Source organism: Pelophylax lessonae (assembly GCF_965119305.1).
Source record: "Pelophylax lessonae genome assembly, chromosome: 7".
In the NCBI taxonomy this organism is placed as follows: Eukaryota; Metazoa; Chordata; class Amphibia; order Anura; family Ranidae; genus Pelophylax; species Pelophylax lessonae.
Window position 1 is genome coordinate 104,409,297 of NC_138774.1, and position 22,809 is coordinate 104,432,105.

The 22,809-nt window shown below is 42.2% G+C and overlaps 1 protein-coding gene across 1 annotated transcript; it reads left to right on the plus strand.

Moving 5' to 3' along the window:
* The first annotated feature begins 2,415 nt into the window (after nt 1-2,415).
* LOC309560857 (putative G-protein coupled receptor 34) lies at nt 2,416-22,473 on the plus strand. Its single transcript, XM_082264542.1, has 2 exons — nt 2,416-2,533; nt 21,106-22,473. Exon 2 carries the CDS (start codon nt 21,113-21,115, stop codon nt 22,166-22,168), a length of 1,056 nt encoding a protein of 351 aa, XP_082120668.1. The 5' UTR covers nt 2,416-2,533; nt 21,106-21,112; the 3' UTR covers nt 22,169-22,473.
* Nucleotides 22,474-22,809: the final 336 nt, after the last annotated feature.

Consider the following 22,809-nt stretch of genomic DNA (forward strand, 5'->3'; position numbering starts at 1 on the left):
TGCCCCATCATTGGTTTAACAGGAGGAATAGTGCCTCATTGTTGGTTTTTGCAGGAAGAATAGGGCCCCATTGTTGATTTTTGCAGGTGGAATAGTGAACCATTGTTGGTTTAAGCAGGAGGAATAGTGCCCCATGGTTTGTATCAATGGGAGGAATAGTGCCCCTTAGCAGGAGGAATAGTGTCTCATCTATAGTGTCAGTGGGAAGAAGGGTGCCATATTAATGGTGTTAGTGGGAGGAATGGTGCCTCATCATTGGTGTAAGTTGGAGTAGTGTCCCAAGAGCCAGATAGAGGCAAGCAAAGGGCCACATCTGGCCCCCGAGTCGCAGATTGGAGACTTCTGCTCCTAATGATGTCAGGACCTTGGACCACTGTAACGTGGGACGCTGCGGGGACCAGTATAGCAGCACAGAGGAGAGGAGGATCAGGAACCTAAATATACTTTTCTATGTCCCCTGGACCGAAATGAGCAATTAACCCTTGCAGTTATTTTTTTCTGGAGTAGGGCTTTAAAGCGGTATGAAACCTAAAACTAAAAATGTAATATATCGCAGCTTACCAATCATTCACTTTTTTTTCTTAATATTTCTTCTCTCAGGTTTTACCTGTTGATCTAGTCAGTAACACACCTCCTGTATTAGAGCGCCCCCCCCCACTCTGGATAAATGAGCACGGGGGGCAGCGGAATCGTCAGTCTGGGGGGAGAGGAGTATTACATTTATTAACAGATTTTAAATACACTAACAATTTGAAGCCAAACGGCAGCTCAGACTTTATGATCAGTTACAGAAAACTGATTGTTTCCTTTGAGATAAAGGTTTTACTTAAAAATAAAAGCTGATCATTGAAATCACCCCTGACAGTGTTAAATGGTACGTCTCATCTCTGTAGTCTATACATTACATTCTGCTGGCGAGCTTGTGCTTTTGAAAAACAACAGACTTCCTGGCTGGATCGCCGTAATAAAATAGAAAGAAATGAAGAAAGACTAAAAAAGAAAACTAAAGCAACCATCACATCTAAGAATTGGTAATCTGCAATATAATAAATATTTGCTTTTGGGTTTGGGGTTAATACTGCTTAACCGCTTGCCGACCGCCGCACGACTATTTACTGCGGCGGTCAGCCCCTCACAGGCAGAGCGACGTAGTACTACGTCGCTAGCTTGTGAGGGTCTAGGGATCGGGCGCGCTCCCGTGCGGTCACGGACCCCCCCGCCCGTGTGACCGGCGGACCCGATGTCCGCCGGTCACTCGGTGATCGTCGGTGCAGAGGGAGAAAGGCAGGCGGCTGATGTAAACAAGCCGCCTGTCATTCTCCCCTGTGTAGGAATAGTGATCATACGTTTCTACTATGTAGGACCGTTGATCACTGTTCCTACACCTCAAGCCACAGCCAATCACAGTTAGAATCACGCCCCTAGGGACACACATAACCCCTCCCTCTCAAAAAAAGTTAACCCCTTCACTGCCAGTGTAATTTTACAGTAACAGTGCATATGTATAGCACTGATTACTGTAGAAATGTCACTGGTAACCCCAAAAGTGTCAAAAATGTCAGTCAAGGGTCTGATCTGTTCACCGCAATGTCGCAGTACCGCAAAAAAAATCGCAGATCACCGCCATTACACATTAAAAAAAAAACAACATAAATGACAAAAATCTTTCCCTTTGTTAGTAAACGCGATAACTTTTGCGCAAACCAATCAAAATACGCTTTTTGCAAATTTTTTTACCAAATATATGTAACATAAAACAAATTGGCCGAAAATGTTAAAAAATTTTGATTTTTACATTTCTTTTTTGGGGAATTTCATATAAAGAAATGTGAAAAATATTGTTATTTTTGCAAAATTGACGCATTTTTTTGTTTATAGAGCATGATCAAAAAATCGCACAGGTGATCAAATACCACCAAAGGAAAGCTCTGTTTGTGGGAAAAAAAGGACGTCAAATTCGTTTAGGTACAGCGTCGCACGACCGCGCAATTATCCGTTAAAGTCACGCAGTGCCGAATTGCAAAATAGGCCCTGGTCAGCAAGGGGGTAAAATCTTTCGGGGCTTAAGTGGTTAAAGAAATGCAGCTACATTTATTTATTTTTTTTTTTTTTTATTGCACAGGGGGTTTGATAATACTTTAACTATTCCCTACTCTTTCTGCTACTGCAAGAAACACAAGGTTTAAATGTAAGATACACTTTAAGAAAGTAATTTTAGAGTACAGCTGACAACCATGATTGAACAGCGAAGAAAATGTCTTGGGATGAGCAGGGAACAGTTGTCAGCTCTGGTATAATCCCAGCTTTTACGTGTCACTCTGTCAATGTTGCACAAGGCAGGGTTATGAGGCTGTGACAGAGCACAAAGATTCTGTGAACCCTCCCATCACCTCTGAATAGAGAGCAGAGGAAAAATCTCAGAGAGTTCAGATGGGGGAAAGCAGGTGACGAGGAGGGGGATTCCATTTCACGTCATCTAGTTATTTATCACATTGTCCCACTGAGGGACACAAGTCTGTGATGAGCTGCACTGGTGAGTCAATTTACTTCTTTTCTTGACGTTTTAAGTGGTTTAGAAATGCTTAGAGATAAAACACCTTACATTACTACACTATGCTACAAATATTAATCACATTTTTTGTGAACCTGTCAAAGAGATTCCTAGGCTGGCCATTATCGGTCATACATCTAAACTGATTCCACAGATCGGAGTTATAAGGATCATCCCGCACCTGAACCTATCCAATTTTTACTTCTGACTCAGACTTGCTATTTTTTATTTTTTGGATGAGAGATTGCAATGGAAGCAAAGTCCAATCTCCTTTAGAAGAAAAAGAAATGAATGGTTGGTTACAAAAATTTACCAGCATTCTTTGAAATTCTGCTACTAGAGCGAATGATTTGTTAACATTTACCTAATTTCTGTTGATCATTTATATTATACGCTAGACGTTTTTTTGCAACCTGTTCCTGTGTATGGTCTTCTTTACAGCCTGCAGACATCAGATAACAGGTAATGTTTTACTTTGAAAAAAAATTCTGTAGAAAATATTTTTTTCATAAACTTGTATGCTTTGATTGTTTAGAAGTACTGTATATGGTCTTTATTTTTGTTTAAAAAAAGTTTTATCGCAGAAGATTAGTTGTACAGTAAACGAACTCTTAAGCATAAAGTAAATACGGTCCTGACATAGAATATTTCAAACGTAAGACTTCCATCGGCATCCGAAAGGAGCTCATCTGCATCAAACTGGTTAACATTACTAGAAAATGAGAGTAAGGAATAGCCTAGGGACAAATGAGTAGAGAACAGAAGACCATAAAATGGGATAAATCGGTCCTAAATGTTTGTCTCACCCGTGCCAGTCAGAGCTCTGGTGGAAGCAAAGGCAAGAATGACTGAAATCTTAGGCAGGCCATAGACGATTCGAATTTCGTTCGAAAATCGTAAATGGCAGTGTTATCGAACGATTTTCGTATCGTTAGTGTGGTATGTAAAACGTTCGATTTTCGTACGACAGCAAAAATTCACATATCCAACATGTTGGGTTTTTTTGCGAAAATCGGCCGAATTTCGTATCATTAGTGGCGGAGTTGTATGATTTCGCCTAACAAAACACAGAACAGTAGGGAGTGTGTCCGGTAGAGATGTGGTTAAAAGGCACAAAAAATAGTGTTTTGTCGTACGATTTTCGGCTCACATTGATGGTACACTCGATGATGTGCACGAGTGCCGCTTTCGTTTATCGAACGATAAATCGTACGTAATTCGAATCGTCTATGGCCTGCCTTAGTTAGGAATGGAGAGTTAATGAGAGTTAAGGGGAAGAGATCCCGTGGGGGGGGGGGAAGAAGCAAAAGGAGCAGAATAGAGAGAAGAGGTTGGGGAAGAATGAGTGTGAGAAGGAGAGAGAGGGGGAAAAAAAGGGGGGTGGGGTGGGGTGAGGGGAAAAAATGCTAAAAAATATGTGCCATCAGAGAACAAACAACCACCATGTTGAGGAGTATAAGTTAATGCCTATGGAAGAAGAACAGCAGGAGGCATCTTCAGTATTGGTTTTTCCAGACCAAATACCACAGTGATCAGCTAGGGAAATAGAAGTGAACCATTTGAGCCCCCTCTGAGGGTAATCAGCTTTTTGATGTATTGAGAAGTTCAAAATCCCCATGGATATCGGATAATTTCCACAATCTACCATAACCAACCAGATGAGGCAAAATCAAATCTATAAGCATCTTGATCCTCGCACTTCATATCAACCAATCAACAATCCTCTTTTATCCATAAACTGATAAAAGACTAAATCTGATTGGTTACTATGGGTTACTGCCATATACATATCGTCACTGTTCTTGGCACTGCATTACAAATTCAGCCAATTATAGGGCAATGCTCAGTGTAGTAGCCCATGAAACATCAGTTAGAACCAGTGTTTTATTGAATTATATTGAATAATTATTAAACTGTAATGTGTATGTTTATCTTTTTAAAATGTGTATAGTCACATTTTGTTTTATATATCTGCTGTAGTTTGTTTTGTATAAGATGTCTTACTAAAAAAAGACAATTTGGGAGTATTTATATAAGCAAGGTGACCTTTAGGCCCCTTCCACACAGTGCGGGCACCATTGGAGTCTGCCTGCTTAGTGGGGAGTCTGTCTAGGGAGTCTGTCCGCTGATCTCCACTGGGCACATGGATGGCTGGTCCGTGTCCCCTCTGCTAATGGACGTTTACACCTGCCGCTCCATAGAGGAGACTGGAGGGTCCAAACGGGTCCACCTGAAGAACTAACAGGCAGACCTGGTCTGTCCGCTAGCGTGAAAGGGGCCTAAGACCTGTCAAAGGTGCCCCTACACAACACGTAGCATTGGTTTATTGATTACAGATATTCATATAGCGCTGACAATTTACGCATCTTTTTATATATTGTACATTCACATTCAAGGTGCTTACAATCTAAGGTCCCTCTATCTCCTATACATGCTACGGCCAATTTAGATAGGATTCAAGGAACCTACCAGTATGTTTTTGCAAGTGCGTGTAAGAAAACTAGAGTACCCAGAAAAAATCCACACAAGCACAGGCAGATTATGAAAACCCCATGCATATGGGGTCTTGGCTTGGATATGACCTGAGGAGTCCAGTGCTGCAAGTCAGGACTGCAAATCACCAAGTCACTGTGCAGCTCTGTAATGTTGGAAGTGGGTGGCCATATACTGTATATCTTACCAAGAACAATAGGCCTTTCTTCAAACAAGGTGCTTTCCCCCCGGGAAATGCTGTGATCTTTTTCCCTCTTTATATGATGGGTGGTGGGGGGGAGGGGGGGTCACAAAAAGTCTTCACAGAAAAAGGAACATCAGGCTATAATTGCAGAATCATTTTTTTACATCCAAAGATCTTTTAACAGTAACCCTACATGGTTCAGTTGTCAGACTCATAAGCAATGCTCAAGAGGATCTCCGTGCTTGTCTTTGCATGGCACGCTCCGACCTGTACATCTGATCTACTAAATAAGTCTGTGCGTAGAGCTGGTCATAGATGGAGCGGTTTTGTTTCCTGCAACCACAAGCTCCATTTATGGTTTTAAATCCCTATTGAAAAAACATTTTACACTCTAGATCAGGGGTTTCCAAACTTTTTAAACAAAGGGCCAGTTTACTGTCCTTCAGGATTTCAGGAGTGTGGACAGTGTGAGTAGAAAATATCCTGACATCAGTAGGAGTAAACAATGCCCGATCATTAATTTTAACAGGAAAAATAGTGCCCCATGGTTGGTATCAATGGGAGGAATCGTGCCCCATCATTGGTCTTAGCAGGAGTAAATAGTGCCCTATCAATGGTGTCAGTGGGAGGAATAGTGCCCCATCGATGGTGTCAGTGGGAGGAATAGTGCCCCATCAATGGTGTCAGTGGGAGGAATAGTGCCCCATCGATGGTGTCAGTGGGAGGAATAGTGCCCCATCAATGGTGTCAGTGGGAGGAATAGTGCCCCATCGATGGTGTCAGTGGGAAGAATGGTCCCCCATCATTGGTGTCAGTTGGAGGAATAGTGTCCCAAGGATTGAGGTAAGCAAAGGGCCGCATCTGGCCCCTGGGCTGCCTATTGGAGACCTCTGCTCTAGATTCCTGTATAATCTATAGTGATTACCCAGGAATGAGCAGTTGTTAATTACAGTGAGATCTCTCACCAGGAGGTCATTTACATTTGTGAGATGCTGGTTAGAATAGTGTCTGCTGAGAAGAGGCTACACTCGGGGTGAACTGTCAGAACACAGCTGTTGGGACATGTAGAGATGTGTGCTTAAGCTTACCATACACTAGTAGAATTTTGTTCAAATTTTTTTTAAAAACATTTGTTCAATATTCTAATCATTAGCGGGGTCAAATCGACCTTTGTTTTCGACTACAGCGAAGGAGCAGGATGGAAACTATTTTTATAACAAATTCATTTCTAACAGTAAATGTAGTTTTTGTTCAGTACAGTCAATTCATTTTAAAACTTATTGTTGGAAGCAAACAAAGTTTTTAAGTACTTTCAAATGACTATCATCAAGTCATTGAATGTTTTGAGAATTTTCATTTATTAGAAAATATAATAGTGTATATTTAGCTTTAGTCAGTAGAGAATTCTCATCTTTATCTTAATTTTATAATCTATATAGACATCCTTCAAGCCAACCATAGACAGAGTGATTTTCTATCCTGCAACCATGAGTCAGTGTTGATGGGGGAATCCCTCCTGCGGACCCATTGTGTTCTCCCGGAGGGAGGGCGGGGGGGGGGGGGGGAGCCATCCCCGTCCGGGAGAACACGGTGATTACTGCTAATGGCTATAATAACCGCTAGCAATAATGGAATATAACATTCGACAGGTTGGTTGTACCCAAGTTGAACGATCAATCAACCTGGGTACATTCAGTCTCCCCATACATGGTTCAAATCTCGGCTGGTCTCTGCTGAACCGGCTGAGATTCGAACCGTCTATGGCGGGCTTAACAGGGTTAGTAGTTTACAAATTAGGTAATTACTTTCTGATAATCAACACGCATATTGGGTACATCTTTCTTCCAGGGCTCTAAACATCTTCCTCCCAGATCAACATCTACTATTATCTACTTGAGTATAATTGAGAATTTTATTGTCTGGCTAATGCATCTGTTTATCTGATTTATGTGGTCATCATGCAGGGTTGCCAACCATCTAGAAATTTAAGGACATTGTGTAAAAAAAAATATATGTAAAAAAACATGGTTCTTTTTTGTTTTTTTAAATAAACAATATTTTACTACTTTAATATGAAGCAAGTTTTGGTGGCAGCATCATAAATAGAAGTTGGCTCTATAGGGAGGTTGTACGGTGTTAGTACACCTTTACATTTTTTCTGAAAACATGAACACTTTAAAATATGACACAAGGTGCTTAGCCATTTTTTTTCTTATAAACATTAGTTATTTGTTACAATATATTATATTTACAATGTAGCTCACGTGTGTCTCACACAAAAGGTCTGCAGGCTGAATGCAGCCCGCCAAGCCATTTCATGTGGCCTTCACACCCAGGATTTATTTCAGCTGCAACCCTGCACACTGTGCAGAGCACACCCCTAAACCCTGCAGTCTGTATGTAGCGCACTCCTCAACCCTGCACTCTGTACACATTGCACCACTGAACTCTGCACTCTGTACAAAGCACACCCCTGAGGTTGGGGAAGAATGAGAGTGAGAAGGAGAAAGAAAGGGAGCACAAATCCTGCACTTTGTACATAGCGCACCTCTGAACTCTGCACATAACACCCATCTGGTATTTATTACTAGGGATGATCGAACTTTTGAAAAGTTTGGTTCGACCAGAACACCCGAATTTCCCGAAAGTTCGGTTCGGATTCCAGAACCCCCATTGAAATCAATGGGACCCGAACTTCGGGAATCAAAAAACACAATTTTGAAGCCCTAAAACCTAATAAATGCCCCTAAAAAGTGCCTAGGGCTCTGGGTCATGCCCCAGGGACTATGAATCAGGCAAATAAAAGTTCTTAAAAATTGTCGTTTTTGATAGAGAGCCGAATATTGAAAAAAATATTGAAAAAAAAAAAGAGATTTCTTTGGATTTAGTGTCTGGGGGGTCTAAAAAGTGTACCTGTGAAGTTTCAGCACTGTAGCATGTCCAGAACCAGAAAAAAACAGATTATTTTTCTTAGAATTTCAGTAGCGCAGGGATGGTGTTACCCTCCTTTCATAATGTGCAAATAAATAAAGTGCATACATTGCATAAATAATCTAAAACATCCAACTAAGCAAGAACAGAGTCCTTTAAAAGTCTTTGTTTATGTTGTGCCAGAGCTGGTGGTGGTGACATTGTACGGTGGTTCCTATAACTAACACCAATGACCCTGCATTAAAGGCACTGTGTATTGCTCTGGCACTACATAAACAAAGACTTTTGAAGGACTCTGTTCTTGCTTAGTTGGATGTTTTGGATTATTTATGCAATTTATGCACTTTATTTATTTGCACTTTATGAAAGGAGGGTAACACCATCCCTGCGCTACTGAAATTCTAAGAAAGATAATCTGTTTTTTTTTTGTGATGAATTGTAATTTATGTATAGTTGTCACTAAGGCTTTATCAGAGTCAGGTCACCCTAAACTACAGTCACCCTGACATGGCAGAGTGGGGTCACCCTGGCATGGCAGAGTCAGGTCACCCTAAACTACGGTCACCCTGACATGGCAGAGTGGGGTCACCCTGGCATGGCAGAGTCAGGTCAGCCTAATCTCCAGTCACCCTGACATGACAGAGTGGGGTCACCATGGCATGGCAGAGTCAGGTCACCCTAAACTACAGTCACCCTGACATGGCAGAGTGGGGTCACCCTGGCATGGCAGAGTCAGGTCACCCTAAACTACGGTCACCCTGACATGGCAGAGTGGGGTCACCCTGGCATGGCAGAGTCAGGTCAGCCTAATCTCCAGTCACCCTGACATGACAGAGTGGGGTCACCATGGCATGGCAGAGTCAGGTCACCCTAAACTATGGTCACCCTGACATGGCAGAGTGGGGTCACCCTGGCATGTCAGAGCCAGGTCACCCTAAACTCCGGTCACCCTGACATGGCAGAGTGGGGTCACCATGTGTAAGGGGGTGTGGTATTTTGCACAACAGCTGACTAGCAAGCACGTATACCTGCTGTAGATACATCAGCAATGCAACATGCTCACTAGACAGAACCCTGACACTTAAAAGTATCCCTACAAAAACTAGATTATTGAATCTAACTATAGTGGTATATAGTAGCCTAACTACACTGCATATCCCTTTCCTCACACTAAAAGAACAGCTCCATACAGCAGAAGATAATTGCAAAATGACACTGGAGCTTTACAAGTAATGCAGCAAACGTTGTAACACAGCAGGAGAAACACAAATGCTTCCACTCTCTTCCAAAGTCTCTGTATCACAGTGCTAGAGGTTAGGCGGGGCTATGTTATAGACTGTGGGGCGTATTCACTCCTGATTGGCCTCTGGTCCCCGTAGTCACTCCAATCACGTTCCTAGAAGACTCCTGCCCCCTCATTGGCTTTTACTAACGTTTCTGGGCCAATCAAGGGCTTTTAAAGCCCACATCCTGTCCCATTGCATTTTGGGCGGTTCTGGTGACCGAATTCCGAACTTTTACCGCAAAAAGTTTGGAATTCGGACGTATTTCGAACACCCAATGTTCAGGTCGAAACGATGGTCGACCCGAACCATTCGATCATCCCTATTTATTACCCCTTTAAGATCCTCCCACTGGTAGTGCAATTTGGCCACACCCATGATGCAGTTCAATGGGGGGAGAGGGGTTGGGGGTATGTGGTTGAATTCCTGCACCTATTCTGAGAAGAGAAAGCCCTGGATAAATTAATGTAGTCTTACAATTACAAATGGCCCTTTGAGGGCAACCATAATGCTGATGCGGCCCTCTATGAAATTGAAATTACACCCCTGGTGTAGATAATAAAACACCACTACCATAAAATGAGACAATGCTGCCATTGTGGCCAAGTTAAAACTGTAAATGTGGCCATAGATGGATTGATCCATGTGATACCACAGTTGAAAAAAAAATCAGTTATTTTTCTGTTGGCTGAACAAAGAAAACTGAACCATGTATGGCCAGTTTTAAGGCGATTTATAACTAAAAGTATAATATATATATATATATATATATATATATATATATATATATATATATATATATATTGGGGTGACAGCTTATTACTGAACTATTAATGAACAAAAAATATAGCTTAGTGAGTGATTGTATTTAATATTAATTTAAAATAAAATGTTCTTTAAAATTCTATCGTATCACAGCCTGCTGCCTCCATGTGCCTATAGAAGAGAAGTATACGTCTCTATATTTCCTGTACATTTACATCTTGGGAAAGAACATGACAGTACTTTACAAGAAAAACCTCAAGTCTGGTTAGCTCTCTTCGTTTTACAAGATGAGTAAATTATGTAGCTGAACATGTAGACCACATACCTCATCCGCGTGAAAGAATCACATTTGTAAGAAAAATCTATGATTGCAATGTGAGTTTATTAAATGCACTGCATGTATTTGTTTGTACATAGTCAGGTACCATAAAGTTAGCCAATCATGTACAGATTTTTCTCCTTCTTGCAGACTGAATGAGAGAAATTTAATGAATTCTTCCATCAAGGCTAAAAAGAGTAGATAATAAAATCTCTCCTGACAGCTATTATATTCTGACAGCCAGTCCCCGCAGCCGTCAGAATAGCCAAACAACCGCTGCATCTAATTGGATACAATCACTGTTGGGCCAACACATTTCCGCTCCTTCAACAAAATGCTAACAGGGTCACCCACCGTTTGAATTTAGGCTAGCAGGAATGGGACAACATTTGTGCCATCAATGTGGTTGCCGCATTTGTTTTCTTTTTTTTTTGGCTTTTCCCTTTTTTTTTTTTCACCTAATGCCAGTAACACACTTCCTATCTTAGGGTGTCTGCATTCTGGATGAAGTAGTAAAGCAGACACTTTTGGACAGGAACATTATCAGTCTGGGAGGAGGTTAGTGAATAGATTAGCAGAATTAGATGGACTTGATTAACAAATTTAAGCTGAACTTCAGCTCACACTTCATAAGCTGTAACAGAAAATGTTTTTTTTCTTTTAGGGATAAAGGTTTAATATAAAAGAATATGAGCTTGTAAGCAGGGTTAGTACCCATTTTACTAAGGCCCCTTCCCTGGGTGTAGTTGGTGGGTGGAGTATGTGTAGGGAGGTTTAGCATGCTGCGGCTGAGTCCAGAAGCAGTAACAGAACTATATTGTAAATGTAGTACAAACCATTTTAACTACCTGACAGAAAGTCAACCTGATCGGGTGCACTCACAGTATGTTGCAGCGAACAGTGTGGTAGCAGGTCTCGGGTGCACTAACAGCATCTGTCTTGGGGGATGGAATGTGGCCTAGCTGGCCTATGCCAAAACAGGTAGGTTTCCAGGAAGGATAGCGTGTCCATGCTCTTTCTCTACTCGCCTGGAACCTCTCCTTACTGCAAATACTGTCCCTGACAGATGGGTGACCTGTCCCTACACAGCACGCGAAATTCTCACCAAGCCCAGGAGCCAGGGTTTAAATTAGACTCTGCCTGACCCAAGATGGCCAGCAGAGTCACATGGGGCAGCAGCATCAAATGGGATAGCTTTCCCAGTGACCCAGGAAACCGCATGTTCCTCTTGACTTCCTTTTTCTCTGCAATGTCTCTGCAGTTGAGCACCACTTGCAGTGGAGAAAGTTGACTTTGCCTGCATAGATATGTACCCCTTTATAGGCTAAAGTGGGTGGAGTCCTAGTCAGAAGGAGCATGAGAACAGGTTACCCCTGACTTACACTATGTAGGTTTGTAGCCTGGAAACGTGAGGGCCCTTCGGGGCCAGATTACCAAGAGACACTGGATTGGGGCCTACACTAGAGGAACTTGATAGAAGAGGTGAGGGAGAGATGGCTGAACTTTCTGAGTTCAAGTTTACTGCACTGAAGTTTACTGCATACCTCCCAACTTTATTGAGATGGGAATGAGAGACACTTATTAGCAAAAGTATGTAGGCGCAAGACACTCCCTCTGCCACACCCTCTTACAGGAGAATTATAAAAAAAAAAATATTAGTTAAAACCACAATTGCTTTTTTTTACCACTGCTATTTCTTTATACTGGCTTTTGAAATTTACAAATTCAGCAATTTCAAATTTGGGTGAAAGGTTTAACACCATGAAAGATAAATAGTGCATTTTATATACAACTATATAAATCAGACCAAAATGAGGGACAAATGAGGAGGAAAGAGGGACAGAGGGACTTTGTTCCAAATCAGGGACGGTCCCTCCAAATCAGGGAAAGTTGGGAGCTATGTTTACTGTACTGTTTATCTGAAGTGTGGATTTGAAAACGTAGCTATACAGAATTGTTGAAATGTTATCTCATAGTAAAGAACATTAAATAGCTATCCATGTAAAAAAAATATTTTATTAGTCAAAGCAAGCCTCAGGCCAGGAATATGAGAGTAACAAGATGGCGGAGTTTCTCAGTTTACAGGTGCGTGTGTAGCAGTATTTCCAGCATTAGTGCTGGATATGGGTCTGCCATGATTACCGAACACCAACAGCACATTTAAGCTCGATGTCCAAGTGTGAATACTGAGAAAATGACTAGTCCGTCATCTTTGGTTTTTAGTTTTATTTTAGGAACTTGGATGGGAGAAGGGAATGAGTGGGATACTCCTGTGGCTCAACTAGTTACAAGAATGGAACACTTGAGGAAAAAATGCCTTCTAGTGCTGACTTGATGCTGGCTGAATGCCGACCGAAGCTTACTGGCGTTTGTGAACACTGGTTTGCTGTCACTGAACTGAAACTGACTTCTGACCCTCTTGTTAGCTCAAAAGTCCTTTTTCACTGCTTTCTCCAGTCCTCCCTGACTGAGGTAGCCACTTGCAATTACTGCTGCAACACTTAACACTTTACACTTCAGGGCCCAACCGCTGGCACCCCCTTTACTCTTCAGGGTTAACTCTGGCACCCCTTTACTGTCACCGCTGCCCGGCTATCTAGCTCCTGGATCCCTCTGACCTTCTCCGGAGTGGTCCCCTCTCCTAGGCAGACCCCAGGGGAAGTTTGCAGTACTCACGATTCAGAATGCTTTCCTGAAACTCGTCCCCCAGCACCTCCGCTGGTCCTCAGCACACTGGACCCTTCTCTGCAGCTCAGCTCAGCCCTGTATCCCCCTCAGGCAGGCCGCCTGGGATACCCGATTCCTCTTGACAGGAGGAGAGAAAGCCGTCACCTCCCTCCTGGGACTCTGCTTCCCGCCAAAGACAATCTGACATGCGCACCCCACAGACTTATACCCCCTCCCAGAATGCTGTGCAGCAGAATCTGCCCTTCCAGAATGGATACAAGCCCTGGTGTGCTATTGGCCAGGTTTCCTCCACTGCCCAATGAGAGCCCTCATTCGGATACAGTGGGGAGACTCCCCAGCACAACAGGCACACCTGGGAGCACATGTCAGCCTAACTGAACAATATGGCCCTGCTGTTAAGCAGGCAAGGCCCCATTATAATTTACCTAGCACCCACCTTGGAGGTTGTTACACGTGTATACCCTAGCCTAAGAAAAAGCAGGATGGAGCCCTTGGCCAGCTTGACGGGAACTGGTGGCAAATCAGGGCTACCAAAAAGCTAACCTTTGAGACAAGCTCTCTCCTCCATTAAGAAGAGTTCTTTCATTAAATACACTGCCTGTAACATGGTCTTTGAATGGAAGAGAGAATCCTGTGACTGATCAGACTCTCCCCTATCACAAGTGGTACATGCAATGTAATCAGTAAAAGAACCTTTCTCAATGGTAGAGGTGGACAGAGGGGGCATGTCCCCAATGGATCATCTTTAGTGCAGCTCAGTTTGAAGACCCAAAGCTGTTAACTCCTACAGTGCTGGAAACTCAATAGCAGGAAGAGGACAGGGCATCCCTGCAGTGAAACCTTCTTCAGAATCTAGCAGCCTGCACATTGTGCACATCGATCCTTCATTACAGGTAAAGGGTCATACACACTATAAGATTTTCTGAAGACTTTTTCCTTCAGATTTACCTTTTCTATGTAGTGCAAGGGCCTGCCAGATTGCATACAAATCGAAAGTGTTTAGGTTTGACCTCATATTATATGGTTTTGGTAAGTCTAAAGGAAAAAGTCTTCAGAAAATCTTATAGTGTGTATGGCCCATTAGTAATGTAACTAAAGTTGTAGCGAAGAAAATATTTTTATCCAAACGCCAGCACTAAAATTGTGATTGCCTCTAGAACCAATAAACTGTTCAGAGCAAATTTTAGGAACCAGCCAGTGAGGTCTGAACTCCAGTTCCTCATGTTTTTTGTATGTCAATGCTTCATCCATGGATTAGGATGACAGCCTTGGAGACTTCACTTCTTTATTTTTCCTTTTTTTTTAAGTCAGCAAATTGCAGGTGGCAGCTCTCATATTTTCATCATCACAAGCCCCCTTGAAAGAAAAACAAAAAGGCAAGGCGACTCTAAGTGCAGTAAGTGACTCATATACCGCCTGCCAAGATCCACTGAAGCGCCCATACAACGCCCATCCTTTTCTGACCCCTCTAAAGAAAGCCTATGCTAAGGCTGTCGTGCCTGAATTACTTAGGAAAATGGCTGCCTCTGGACCCAGTATTTAGTGAGATACTAATTTGGTTCAAGCATGCAATTGGTGAAAGTCATAACTCCTCAACTGGATGCTTATGGATCAACAAAGCAGCCAGGAAACTAGAAATTTCACAAGAATTCAGCAATAGTCATGTGCATGCTGACTTCTCCTAAAGAATATCAGCTATCTGTCATGTTGATCCAGTGCTTTTCTTAGTCACTGACTTGGAACAAGCATACAGATAAACTTCACACACTTTCATGATCTGCATCTAAAAACACTAAACAAAGAAAATAATACCACTCGATTGCCCCCCAAACCTGTGTCAGTTGAATCAACATGGGGATAGACTGGTGCAAGACAAACCGTATTGGCTTGTCAGGCTGTAGTAGACCTCAACAAAATGGTGGGGTCGGCACACAGACACCGACTCCCTGTTGCATAAATGTGAACAAGCTGAGTAAAAAATGGCTTTAGCTCCTGCTCTCCACCTGTAGATAAAGCCCCGTACACACGCACCGATTGTCGGCCGTAAATATTCGGCCGATTGTAGGCTTGTTAGTATGATGCTTCCGACAGCCGACAGAGCATTTTCGCCCGAACAGAATCGGGTGTGCAGGCATTAAAATTTTTGTTGGCCAACACCAGAACGGCCGATTGTTCGCCAGTCAGTACAGATTTCGGCCGACAGACAGCAGATTAGCAAGACTGGGCATGCTCAGAAAAGAAAAAAGACAAGGAAAGTTAACCATCACATGACATCACTTCTGCAGTCGGCTGTTGTTGGCCGACAAAATTCGTGTGCAGTGTTTTGCAGTTTTCAACAGACACGACAGCCCTGGACAAAAGACGGCCGATCGTTCGGCCGACGATCAGTACGTGTGTACGGGGCTTTACTCCTCAAATGCACATCAAACCCTTTTGGGGCTTCTACGATTAAGTCCTTATAAGGACGAAAGGCATCTGAGGAGCTCTATACAGGTGGAGAGCAGGAGCTAAAGCCATCTTTTAATCAACTTGTTCACATTCATGCAACAGGGAGTCGGTGTCTGTGTGCAGACGGCCACCATTTTGTTGAAAACACTGAAGCCATACATAGCCAGGCACCTAGCGTTTTTAGATAAATGCTTGTGATATCCGTTTAACAATTGTTTTGTAAATGGATTCCAAGGTGTTGTGGCTCATAGGGCAGTGTGTAGAGTGCAACAGGCAGTAATGTTCACAGCATCCAATATCACCTGATATCTTTTGGACTGTAAGCTACTGTGCTTAGTACATCCCAGGGTACACGCTACACTGCCTGCTTTCTTTATCTTTTTAACACAGACATTTTTTTTTTTTTTTACCTTATTCACCTAATCTTTTAAAACGAGAGTACCATAAAGTTAAATAACAAAATTACTAAGAATTCACTTTTAGACAGAGATTGCTTCCGGTCTGTCATTGAACCTGTGTTTGCTCAGTGCTGGTTGTTAATTTGAAGGACCACACTCTTTGTGCCTCCTGGCCTTACATGTTCTTGTAAATGATGCAGCTGTTGGAGCTGTGAAAGTCCTGAAAGAGACTTTTCCCATAGCTGGTCAGGTGTCTGTGGGTGGACCGTTTGTCCACCCTAGGCAGCTTTTCTTTTATGTAGAACAAACTCAAAGCTGTGACACTGTGCTTTTATGGCAAAAGTAGACGGCTGTTTACTTACCACCATACAAGCCAGTCTATGTTTGTACTAGCATTTCCATCGCCCTAATGGTGTGTCAGCAGGTTGAACAAACCGGACTGGAATGATGAAGACGATAACTCATGATCACATCTATTTAAAGTTTGGGTGAACGTTGGATAGCTTCTGGTAATAGTGAGATTAGTCTCATGTAATAGCAAAAAAAAAAAAAAATAATATACATACAGTATATTCATATATGCACAGTATATAGTATGCGTGGCTCGCCCCCCCCCCCCCCCCCTCCCTCCCTGCTCCCTCACAGGCTGTGACTGACAACAGCAGGAGCCAATGGCTCCCGCTGCTGCCTCCATGTCCAGTGAGGAGAAAGAAAAAGAGCGTAAGGCACGGCACTGTGACAGTTACATTCCCGGCATATGCATAACTGTTTTTCTTTAACTGTTAAATCGATGAGTTTACTTCTGCACTTATGCATCCTATGCATTAAAGTGGGCCAAATCAATATTGAACCCTATGGACTAAGATTGGGATGCCATGTAAAGTTCATGTGCGTGCAAAGGCAGGTGTCCCAATACTTCTGGTTATATAGTGTGTGTGTGTGTGTGTGTGTATATATATATATATATATATATATATATATATGCTCTGCATAGGTGGCATGCCAGATATATACTCTGAAACTTGTATGTTTAAAGATTTTAAAGCCTAATTATTTACATTAGGTTTTCTTTTAAAGTTACACAGTAACCACCTGATCTACGGCTAGGTTCAAGCCTATTCATGCTTGTTTGCATGCACACATTGTGACTACAGCAGCACTGCTGCACCAGAAAGAAAGGCATGTAAAGAAGTCCTGAAACTTCTTTTAAAACTACCATGTGATTCTGTGTGTGCAAAAACGCAGGTATTTTGCCGATGTATGGGTTGCTAAAGAGCAGCATGTGGTATGTGAGCCCTTTGGAATTAACTGTTTTTCTGCACTAATTTCCTATGAAATGTGATCTGATCCTCGTATAAGTCACAATGATAGAGAATCACAATGAGCTTAAACTGATAACATACAGACTATTTTAATCTCATAGCATTTCTATGGGATTAGGGTCTGGACAGTGACCGGGCCACTCCAAAAGGTGAATTTTCTTTTTCTAAAGCCAATCTGTGGTAGATTTACTTTGATGCTTAGGGTCATTGTCTGACGGCATCACCCAACTTCTACTAAGCTTCAGCTGGCAGACAGCCACCCTGATATTATTCTGTAGGATAATTTGGTAAACTTTGGGAATTCATTTTCCCGATGTTCCCTCCACCATACTTCACCATTGGGGTGATGGTTTGATGTTGGTAAGCTACGCCCTTTTTCGCCATACATAGTGCTTAATATTTTTTCTGAACAATTTACCTTATACATGAGTTCCCAGCCCACACATATGTGAACCTAGGCTAAAGCTGGCCATACATTTAAATATTTATCTCATTTAGCCCAGCTTAAGCTGGCCGTAGATGGATTGAAACTCAGCTGGTTCAGCAGGGACTGACTGCATTTTAATCCACGTATGGCCATTCCCCCTCAACAGAAGTCGATATAACAGTTGACTACTGTCAAAGGGGAATGCTGAAACATTTTTATAAATCAGCCAATGGTCTGCAGCTGCTGATCAGTGTATTCTAACAGTACAGGAGCCCCACTGTCAGAATACAAGGATTCCTCCATCCACCTTGTTTGTGTTGATGGGGGAATCTGTTTGTTTGTATTTTTATCAACCTGCTGGCTGATGGAAATATATATATAGTCAACCTTAACAAGAAAAATCACTGTATTCCACCATCCGTGCTAAAAGGATGTATAAATCTGCAGTGCTGGCTATTGTATCCGGATAGTGGAATACCCAAACGTTACCTGCATCTTACAATTTTATATTAAATTTACTTTTGTAGAGCTGGGTGGTCCCAACAAAAGACCACCGAATTAACACATTTCAATTGATTCTCAGGAATCTTCAAAAAATGTACATTCTTTGTGTATGGATACCTTTTAAAGACATACCCAATAATATCTAGGCTATGGTAAATACTTAAGGCTCCGTTCACATGTCAGCGTATGGATCGCGGCGCGATTCCGCCCGCGATCCAGAGGTTATTGCAAATCGCGGGACGCCTGTGCGTTGCCCGTGATTTGCAATAGCCCCCCAAACGCTGAGCGATGTTGCTGCAATTTCCGCCTGCCGAATCGCGGTAACATCGCGCAAAAAAAAATCACATAAGCTTCTTTGGAGCTTATTGCGTCCCGCGATTTTTTTTGCGCGATGTTACCGCGATTCGGGAGGCGGAAATCGCGGCAACATCGCTCAGCGTTTGGGGGGCTATTGCAAATCACGGGCAACGCACAGGCGTCCCGCGATTTGCAAAAATCTCCGGATCGCGGGCAGAATCGCAGCGATTCTGCCCGCGATCCAAACGCTGACATGTGAATGCAGCCTAAAGGATTATGATGACATTGTACAAAAGCTTACAGCTAGAAGATAATACTGACTGGAGAGACAATACTGATTGGTAGGTCTATCACTGGTGTTTATTAACAGGGTGACTTGGGCTTTTTGTGAATGAGGAATGTCACCAGCACCCCATGGGTCTCCAAATAAAGGGACCAAAGCTTTAATTAGTGATCACAACATGTGGTCGCTAAATAAAATTTTGGACCCATCTTTTGGAGACCCATGGTGTGCTGGTGACATTCCTCTTTCTGTTTGCATACGGTTCCAGCCAGTGATCACTTCAGAACCCACTTTAACATTCAGCCATTTTCACAGGAATGTGTGTGTTGGGAAGAGTGCATTTGAATCATGGGGTTTATGTGGGCCCACCAGAATTTGGACCTGGTCACAGAGCCTTTGCACCATCAGTCTTTTGTCATTAATAATTTTACTCCAGACACTTGAATAGACCGTATACTCCTTATATAGTTTTTTTTTTTTTTGTCCATCCATCATTAATGGAAAGCTTAATTAGCCTAGACAATGTCTCCTGATAGTGATCAATAGCTCAGTATTTTAGGACTTGGTGCAGTCACAGCAGGGTAATGTACCGTGGCTTGATGTACAGCTGTGCACAAGTTGTGCTGTCCCATAGAAAGAAGGCCATTCACTCCTAATCAATAAACACATTTCCTTTTTAATAGTTATACTCATACAGTTAACTGTTATCCATACATACTTTAGTCGGGTTGTGTACAGTGCTTCACCACTTCTCTATTTCTGGAATTTGTTTTGTCAGAAGATATCAGTGATTCCTGGTTAGTTTCTTCATTGTGATTCTGCTTCCCAAGCTGGTCCCACATTACATCACTTACAATAATCAATATAATTCTCTGTTGGTTTCTGAAGTATTTTCTTTTGCTGTATCTTTAAACATAATTACAGTTGAAACTATTATCATTTATCACTTCTTTTGATAGTTTTTCTGTACACTATAAAAGATCAACATTTTTTGATAAGACGCACACCACAACCCCACAAAAAATGGGATAAAATCCTCCAACTTGGTCAATAACATTTCTTTTGATCCCAACTCAAGAAATTCTATCTACTAGCTGCACATACTGATCTTCTCTATTCTCGCCCACTGCTCCATTCTACCACCAGCAGCAATTATAAATACCCAGTACTTCTAGTTGTGGGAATCACATAATTCATTCACCTTCATTCACCTTCCTCCCTTGTAACAGTGCTAGTGCTTAATGATTGGCTGCACAGGAACCTAGCACTGTCAAATGGAGGCTAGGAAAGTATTCACAGCCCTGTGTAAAAAAAGGGTCAAAGGGAGGTATAAGCAGCATGGAGGGCAGACGTTTAGATTAGCCTGTCCATTCTAATATACCACGCTTGGTCCTAAAGGTGATTACACATAGGAAAGAATAAAAACTTTATCACAAAGGTGGTCCAAAAAAAGAGATGTTTACTTAGTTATAAATGTGTTATGTTGGAGGACTGTAAAAAGGATAATGGTTCAGATATTTTAGGCTACGTTCACATCTTGGCGTTGCTATTACAGGCATTTTTATGGGCGTTTTTGCAGGCGTTTTACAGGCGTTTTTACATGCGTTTTTTGTGCAGGCGTTTTTAGATTGAATAGAGACCAATGGAAAACGCCTGTAATCTGCCCAAAAAGAAGCTCATGTACTTTTTTGAGCGTTGGGCGTTTTGGTCACTGCGTCGAAACGCTCAGATGTGAACAGGGGCCATTGAAATGAATAGGATTTGTCTTGTTGGGCGTTTTGAGAGCTGATCCTAGAGCAGAAAAACGCCCCCAAAATGCCCCAAAACGCCTACATGTGAACGGAGCCTAAAGAGACACTGTAATTTTGCCCATTCAAGGCTGAAGTGACAGTGGCTTCTGATAGTCTGTCTCCCTAGCAGTAAATACCCATGTTCCATCATGTCTCCTAACTCAGTTGAAGCCATTGGTTTATTGCTCTAACATAGTTGTGTTTTTGGGTATGGGTAAGCATGTGACCTCCTCCTTGAGACAGTGGTTGGGCCACTGCTCATGAGTGTGTGTATGTGGGCTATATAACTAGACACTTTCACTTTGGCCTGAATGGGCAAAAGTTTTTCTTTAAGTTATCAGTGCCAAGATATTTAGTGTTTTTTTTTTTTTCTTTAATGCTATACAGTTTTCTTTTTTAACTATTGTAATGTTCCTTTCCAGATAGATAATGGACGTTCTTATGGATGTATCAACTCATTTGGCCTCAACAACATGGACCATGCAGACTGAAGAAACAACTCCTTTGGAAACAAATATATCTACTCCTTTCAATGGCTGCCATATCCAAGATGGAGTACTGTCCTCCATGCTACCAGTGGTGTATTCACTTGTTTGCGGTCTTAGCCTTGTGAGCAACATTCTGGCTCTCTTTGTCTTCTGGACAAACTGTCAAAAGTGTACATCAATGGTCATATACATGAAGAATCTCGCCATAGCTGACCTCCTCCTTGCCCTCTGCTTGCCCTTTCGCATTGCCTATCAGAACAATAATGGGCCTTTGCTCCTGTGCAAGATAATAGGTGCCTTCTTTTACTTGAACATGTATGCCAGTATCATGTTCCTGAGCCTTATCAGTATGGATCGTTACTTTAAAATAATCCGGCCTTTGCAACAGTTCAAAATCCACAGTGTGTCTTGGAGCACCCGAGCCACTCGCGTTGTCTGGGTGATCAATGTGGTATGCATAGCACCGTTCCTGTTTGAAAACAAAAGTGATGAACCTTGCAGTCAAAAGTGCTTCCACTTCAAGAAGAAAGGAGTTGTGGCAGCCGCAATCAACTTATCGGCAGTTATTGCTTTCTTTGTCCTTCTGTTTCTTTTTGTCTATTTTTATGCAAAAATCTCAGCAAAGCTCCACCAAGCCACTTTGGGAAGAAGCCAGCCACAGACTAAAAGGAACAGCAACCGGGCCATGAAAAAGTCTTTTATTGTCTTAATTATATTTATTGTGTGTTTTCTTCCTTATCACCTGGTACGTGTACCCTATATACTATCCCAGATTGATACTATTCCCAGCATGGCCTGGAAACAGACATTACATATCACTAATGAATTGGTGCTGTGTTTGTCCACACTCAACAGCTGTCTGGATCCTGTGATTTATTTCTTCTGGTCAGACAGCTTCAAAAGAGCTGTAATTTGCACAATTCAGGGAAAGCTCAAACTCATTATCAACAAGCAGGACAGATCCTCCTACTGCAACAGATCTGTTACTGATATGTAAGGCCAAGCTTTGCTGTGTTTACAGTCTCCTTCTTTGGAAGCACCTGTTTCCCCTGTGGTGGATGGTGGCATATAGAGGAATGGTGTTCTTTACAGAAAGGAAAAGGGGTTCTTGCAACCTTTCCAGTTGTCATAGCATATTTATTGTATGCTTACCTGTATGATATAATGATGTTTTCATTGCTTAAAGGTAGGAGATAACATGAAAAATAAAAATCCTGTTTGATTATGCCCCTTCCTTGTTTAGGTAGAGGTTTCCCAACCTGGCTCAGTGTTATGTCAAAACTTTTTTCCTTAAAGTGGTAGTAAAGTTAACAAAAATAAAAGGGTCCCCCCTCCTCCATCTCCTAAATGGTGCACTTTTAGAAGATATTCATTTTTCCTACAGCCAGGTAAGCTTTATTATAAGCTTACCTGTAGGTAAAATTTGCAAAGCAGACTTTACTACTGCTTTAATTCACTTACTTTCCCCTGATCTTAGCCATAAATGGGCGTAAAGGGAATTAAAGATAAAATATAGGAATTAAAATCTAAACATCAGACTCTCTGCTGTGGACTGCTGAGAAGGTGGGGGTGGGCAAAGACAAGCCTTTCTGAAGCTGCACAGAGGAGGTGGGGGCAGAGACAAGGGGGGTGCCGCAG